This window comes from Octopus bimaculoides, chromosome 1, assembly GCF_046866305.1.
Source record: "Octopus bimaculoides isolate indiv1 chromosome 1, ASM4686630v1, whole genome shotgun sequence".
Taxonomy (NCBI): domain Eukaryota; kingdom Metazoa; phylum Mollusca; class Cephalopoda; order Octopoda; family Octopodidae; genus Octopus; species Octopus bimaculoides.
Genome location: NC_142928.1, coordinates 159,417,028 through 159,424,527, shown reverse-complemented (window position 1 = coordinate 159,424,527; position 7,500 = coordinate 159,417,028). Strand labels below are relative to the sequence as shown.

General features: G+C 36.4%; 1 protein-coding gene across 1 annotated transcript in view; it reads left to right on the top strand.

Moving 5' to 3' along the window:
- LOC106874088 (globin-like) overlaps positions 1-7,500 on the top strand; it is a 142,836-nt gene that overhangs the window by 122,635 nt on the left and 12,701 nt on the right. Inside the window, exon 3 of the mRNA XM_089361464.1 lies at positions 284-585. Within this exon, the coding sequence (XP_089217590.1) occupies positions 455-585 (131 nt within the window). The 5' untranslated portion in view covers positions 284-454. The remainder of the gene's footprint in view (positions 1-283; positions 586-7,500) is intronic.

The window sequence follows — 7,500 nt, the reverse complement described above, 5'->3', positions numbered from 1 at the left end:
CTGTGCCATAAAGCAAGAAGTATAATTTACTGTTGTAAACAGTGACTTTGATACTGCATCTCTGATAAGCGTTTTATTAAGTATCAAGGATTCAGTTCAAATTATAACGATGGTATTTATATCTGGGAGAGAAATAGACAGAACTCAACTAAGTAAATACTAAAAAAACGTTCTAGAAAGACTACAAAAAGGCGAGGACTTGCATGATGTTCCAAAATTCCTTTTGTACATTAAGTTTCACCAAAGAAACTTCTCATACAATTTTACTTTCTTCTTTTCACAGATACTTTGCAGATATATGAAAACAGTAAATGAATAAATAAGATATAGACATATACATCTTTCTCTAAACGTATATGCCTCAACTGGCAGACCAAAGCTTTTAAATAAGATACTCCAATTTGTTGGAATAATATTCAGGATTGTGGATTCAATACTACGAAACTTTGGAATCATGCCTGCTAAGGATGAAGAAGATGTTGATCCTGCTACTGGATTGATGGTCAAAGAAAAAGCTGCTATCGTACAAAGCTGGCAATATGTTTTACCAAACCAGAAGGTCGAATCTGTAGCATTCTTCGAAAAGTAAGCGTCAACTTTTTCTTACGCATATTTTATAAACACTGCATGTACACACACACACACACACACAAACACACACACACACAAACACACACACACACAAACACACACACACACACACACACATTCTTTTATTCTTTTACATATTTTAGTCATTTTACTGCGGCCATGCTGGAGCACCGCCTTAAAGGGTTTTAGTCGAAGAAATTGACCCCAGAACTTATTCTTTGTAAGCCTAGTACTTATTCTATCGGTCTGTTTTGCCGATATATATACAAACAGAGGTGGAGGCGCGTGGCTTAGTGGTTAGGGTGTCAGCATCATGATCGTAAGATTGTGGTTTCGATTCCTTGGCCGGGTGACGCGTTGTGTTCTTGAGCAAAACACTTCATTTCACGTTGCTCCAGCTGGCAAAAATGAGTAACGCTGCGATGGACTGTCGTCCCGTCCAGCTGGGGAACACATACGCCATTGAAACCGGGAAACCGGGCCCATGAGCCTGGCTAGGCTCTAAAAGGGCGCATTTATTATTTATTTTATTATATATATATATATATATATATATATATATATAGAGAGAGAGAGAGAGAGAGAGAGAGAGAGAGAGGGGGGGATATATATATATGTGTGTATGTGTGTAGGTGTGTATGTGCGTGCGTGTTTGTGTGATGCATAAAGTCACGGTATGTGAAAGATGAAGATTTATTTAACCACATGACTTCATTGCAGTCGTTTCGCAACCTTCTTTATGTAGTATTAATTTCAATATGGAAGAAATAATTCGTTCATATTTGCATTAATATGTATGCTCAGCGTTATACAATGTAATTGTATCAGCGTAAATTAATGCAAATAAAGCTAGGTCACCAAAACACCGTGGTTACATTAACAGTTCAAAGAGTTATTACACACACACACATACGAGCACACACACGAACACATACACATACACACATATATGTATAAATATATATATTAAAATATAAAGTGTATAAAGTATTTTTATACACTGAGAGGAGACAGTTAAAGAACAGTTAAAACACAAACCACGATAAAAGAATTCTTGAAGCACACTGTTATAACACCAGAACGAAGAAGAAATGAATTAGTTAATCCCGAACTCGAGTTTCTCTATTATTTGCCAAATATACTAATTTGGAATCTGTAGATCGTCATCAAGATCGTTAATTAATGAATAGTTATGCAGTTGCAAATATGTACCGAAAACACATGCGCAAAGAGCTACATCTTTATCCATTATAAATTCGAACTTAGTACGATGCGTAAACATATAGTCAGCAGTAAATAAATAAATTTAAAACTGTCCTATATATATATATATATATATATATATATATATATATATATATATATATATATATATATATATAAGTATACACATACATACATACATACATACATACATACATATATACATACCAGGTACGTGCCGTGAGTAATTACTCAGGGTAAGCAGTTAGTGACGTTTATGTAGTAAAACACACACAAAATATGCGAAACACTGGCGCGCGACTGAGTTGTAGGCAGATTTACTTCTTCGTTTAAAGCGCGTAAAGAAAACGTTGTGGTAGGAATGTACGCAGCAGTTCTATGCGTTGCCTTAATACTGAGATTGAAAGGCAGAGGCAGATTATGTCTAGCTAATCTACAAAAAATATTTTGTATTTTGTGTTTTATATTTTGTGTTTTAAAAGATATTTTGTGTTTTATGCATAGTAATCAGAGTAACCTTCATAATTTTATTGGATTAGGTGCATGTTTTGCTATAAAAAGGAAAATATTACTATCGATCTATTCTATTCAGTGTAGGCGCTGCCTATCTTGCCTACCCAGGCGGCACGTCCCTGATACATACATACCTACATACATGCACACATACATACATACATAATTACATACATACATACATAATTACATACATACATACATACATACATACATACATACATACATGTATGTATGTATGTCGGTATGTATTTATATATACTCGTCTTTTGTCTTCATTTATGTTAAACCTGAGTTACTTACCGGAAGGTGCATGGCTTAATGGCTGGGGTATTCGGACCATGATCGTAAGGTCGTAAGTTCGATTTCTGGCGGTGCGATGGGTCCTTCAGCAAGGTACTTTATTTTTCGTTGCTCCAGTCCATTCAGCTGGTAAAAATTAGTTGTATCTGTAATTGAAAGGGCCAGCCTTGTCACACTCTGTGTCACGCTGAACTTCCCTGAGAACTACGCTAAGGATACGCACGTTTGTGGAGAAGTCAGTCATTTGTGCATTAATTTCACGAGCAGGCTGTTCATTTGATCATATCAACTGGAACACACGTCGTCGTAACGAACGGTGATCCAGGATCGGAGTCGCATAAAAAAGCTAGAATGATACCATCAAGAATATCTCCGCCATCTACTGAGTATCTGAGGGAAATGTATGTAAGTGATGTTGAAGTTCTCGAACGAAATAATTCTACTAGTATAGAGCCTCAAGTACGTCTACATCGGGGTCAGGATGTAAGATGTTAGGATCTCTGAGCAATTTCTCTTTAGTGGTAAAAGACCAGCGCACATTTGAAATTAAGGTATAAGGACTGGAGAAGGTCAAGATCTTGGAAAATGGATGAGTAAACTTCGCACTGGATCGTTTATTGTGAAGGAAAACATGCATGAATAAGAAGAGAGAATTTGAACGAAATCGTATCAAGCATGGAAAGCTCAAGAGGAAAAGAGTGTCAGAGCATAGAGAAGGGGTGAAAGTGGACATCTTTGACGAACCGAACGTGTGATACTAAATGATTCCGAGTAGTGGCCATTTACTTTGACCACCGAACAGTTGTTGCTGTACATTGCAGTAACCCAGCCTCTGAAAACGGGACCGAAACCAGCCGCCTTGAGGACAGCCTCCAAATACAGATTGTCGACCCTATCAAATGCTTTGGATTGATCCAAATGGATCAGAGCCCCACACATGCCAGGTTCTTTACCATCCTTCTCGATATGTATCGCGTGAGTTGATAATAATAATAATGTCGATAATAATAATAATAATAATAATAATAATAATAATAATAATAATAATAATAATAATAATAATAATAATAATAATAATAATAATGAGTTCATTACATTGACCCTAGTATTCAACTGGTACTTAATTTATCGATCCCGAAAGGATGAAAGGCAAAGTCGACTTCCTCGGAATCTGAACTCAGAACGTAAAGACGGACGAAATTCCACTAAGCATTTTGCCCGGCGTGTTAGTGATTCTGCCAGCTCGCCTAATAATAATAATAATAATAATAATAATAATAATAATAATAATAATAATAATAATAATAAACAAACAGTTCAAATCCAACCCCAAAAAACTCTACCAAGAACTGGGTAGAGCAGAAGAACTAGAGAAATTCTGGAAACAAATATGGTCGGTGAAGCAACAACCCCAGAAAAGGACCATTAAAACAACGAACTTAGCACCTGAGCAACTCTGGGCCCCTATAACAACTGAAGAGGTCACCCAGACACTGCAAAAACTAAGCAACTGGAAGGCACCTCGACACGACAAGATCCCCAATTTCTGGTTAAAACACCTGCCAGGAATGCATAAAAAGCTGGCAGAAAACTTTAACAGCATACTAGCAGAGCCAGAGACAATGCCTGAATGGCTCATGAAAGGGAAAACCATCTTAATCCCCAAATCCACGGAAACGGAGAAACCACAAAACTATAGACCTATAACCTGTCTCCCTACGATCTACAAAGCCTTTACTGCAATAATATCGCAGAGATTGAGTAAACACCTGGAAAATAACAACCTGTTTCCAGAAGAGCAGAAGGGATGCTGCAAGGGCTCATACAGCTGTAAAGATCAATTATTGATCAATAAAGCCATAACTGAAGACAGCCGCAGAAAGAAGAAAGGCCTCAGTATGGCCTGGGTGAACTACCAAAAGGCCTTCGACAGTGTTCCCCGCACGTGGATTCTGGAAACGCTAGCCATAAACAAGGTGGCACCAATTATAATAAAATATATAGGGCACTCAATGAACAAATGGCAAACAGTGTTACAGCTCGAAACAAAAGAGGGACTTGTGAAAACAAAAGCCATCCCCATTAGAAGAGGAATATTCCAGGGAGACACGCTCTCTCCTCTCCTGTTCTGCCTGGCACTCACACCTTTAACAGAATTGCTAAATAGAACTGGATGCGGTTACAAATGCTACGGAAAAACAGTCAGCCACCTTCTATATATGGATGACCTAAAATTATATGCTAAAAACGACAAAGAGCTAGAAACACTATTACAGACAGTACACGGCTTTACCAAGGAAATAGATATGAAATTCGGATTAGAAAAATGTGACAAAGCAACCCTGAAAAGAGAAAAATTAGTTAAAAGCAGCAATATAACACTAGATAAAGCCAATGAAATAAGAGAACTAGACGAAAGCCAACCATACAAGTATTTAGGAGTCAATGAACTAGATAGGATACAACATACACAAATGAAAGAAAAAATAAAGAAAGAGTACTATAGACGAGTTAGATCAATACTAAAAACAGAGCTCAATGCTAAAAACAAGATAATGGGTATCAACACTTTAGCTGTCCCAGTTATAAGCTACAGCTACAACATCCTTAACTGGACACTAAACGAATTATGTAAAATAGACAGGAAAACAAGAAAAATAATGACAGGATATAGGATGCACCAACCAAAATCTGACGTAGAAAGGCTATTTATACAACGCACAGAAGGTGGCAGGGGTCTTATACAACTAGAAAACTATTATAAAATAACCACCATAGGACTGCAAAAATACCTACTCCAAAAGCAAGGGAAACTAATACAAATAGCCACAAAACGAGCAAAACAAAAAGCTGTTTTCAGTATTTAAGGAAGCTGACAAATACAAACAAGAAATCAATCTACCTAACAAATACGAAGAAGAAGAAGAAGAAGAAGAAGAAGAAGAAGAAGAAGAAGAAGAAGAAGAAGAAGAAGAAGAAGAAGAAGAAGAAGAAGAAGAAGAAGAAGAAGAAGAAGAAGAAGAAGAAGAAGAAGAAGAAGAAGAAGAAGAAACAACAAAAGCTATAAAACAAATGAAATCCAAACTAAAACTAGAACAGCAACGAACCATGATAAAACGATGGCAAGAAAAGCCCCTACATGGTAAATACTGGGCTAAACTAAATGCGAAAGAAATAGACAGAGAAAAATCCCAGCAATGGCTGAGAAGCTCAGGACTCAAAGCAGAGACTGAAGGATTTTTAATTGCTGCACAAGACCAAAGCCACCCCACCAGAAATTACCAAAAATACATAATGAAAAGAAATACAACAAGTAACTGTAGAATTTGTGGAGATGCACAAGAAACAATAAATCATATTATCTCTGGCTGCCCAGTCCTGGCTAAGAAGGAATATATTCACAGACACGACAGAGCTGGGACCTATATACACTGGAAGCTATGCCAACACTATGGAATAACAACAGAAAAAAGATGGTATAAACACACGCCAGAAAAGGTCACAGAAAACGAGAAAGCAACCATACTCTGGGATATGCCAATACTCACAGATAGAGAAATTAAGGCAAATAGACCAGATATAGTTGTCAAAGATCATGAAGAAAAAAAATGCTTTCTAATTGATGTATCAATACCAGCAGATGACAACGTTTCTCTAAAAGAAATGGAAAAACTTTCAAAATACAAAGACCTGGAAATAGAGGTAACTCAAATGTAGAATCTAAAAACAGAAACAATTCCTATCATAGTAGGTGCCTTAGGTATAATAAAAAAATATTCAGACAAATACATAACAAAAACACCAGGACTTACAAATATATATAACATACAGAAAATTGCACTACTGGGTATTGCACACATTCTACGCAAAACACTTTCAATACAGTAAACATAAGAGCACCACAGCAAACCACAGCACATACCCAAGGCGCACAGAGCTGCGCTCGGTAGTGAAGTGAAAGCACGTTATAAAAATAAAACTACTGAACAACAATAATAATAATAATAATAATAATAATAATAATAATAATAATAATAATAATAATAATAATAATAGAGAACCATTGCTATTATTGTTGTTGCTCTCGCTATTAAAAGCTACAAGTATTTTAACATTAATAAAGTTTGCTATTTTCTGCATATTGGGTTCACTGCAGCGCTCCCGTGTACACACGAGTATACTGACAGGCTAATTCACTAATACAAAAATACACTAACATTTTCCTAGAAACAAACTTATAAAGCTATCCATACAAATTCACTCATACGAATATCGATAGATTAACAACATGTACGCATATATTTATACAAGCATGTATGCAACTGCACACTCTTTTACACATACACAATCTAACACGTGCACATACGCATAAACATACAATGACACATAGGCATACACATAGTCATGCAGGCAACCAACAACAAAAGCATAAAAGCAACAAAACAACTAACAAAGAAACTCCTTGAGGCAATTGTAAATGATTGATGCAATTTTTTAAAAAATTGTAACACAGAAAACAAAATGGTGTACCTCAATCTGTCCGAATTTTTCGTTATCATGAAAATAGTTTAGTTACAGCTTGAGGCTAAACGAACTGATAGAAGTAAAATAGATGACTACAATACTAAAATACAAGAATGGAAACTATCTTTATGGAATTTCTGTGATGTGGATTGTAAGAGCGAGATTGCTTTTTACAAATGCAGGACATATTTTGTTATACACTTTTGGGGATTGTTTTTAACGGCTAAGGTGAAGAATTTACGCAAGAAGAATCTTGTACGCTTCAGTGGGTATATACGCGGGGGTGGGTGTGTGTGTGCGTGTGTGTGTGTGTGTCTGCACGCGCGCGCGCGTGTGTGTGCTTTC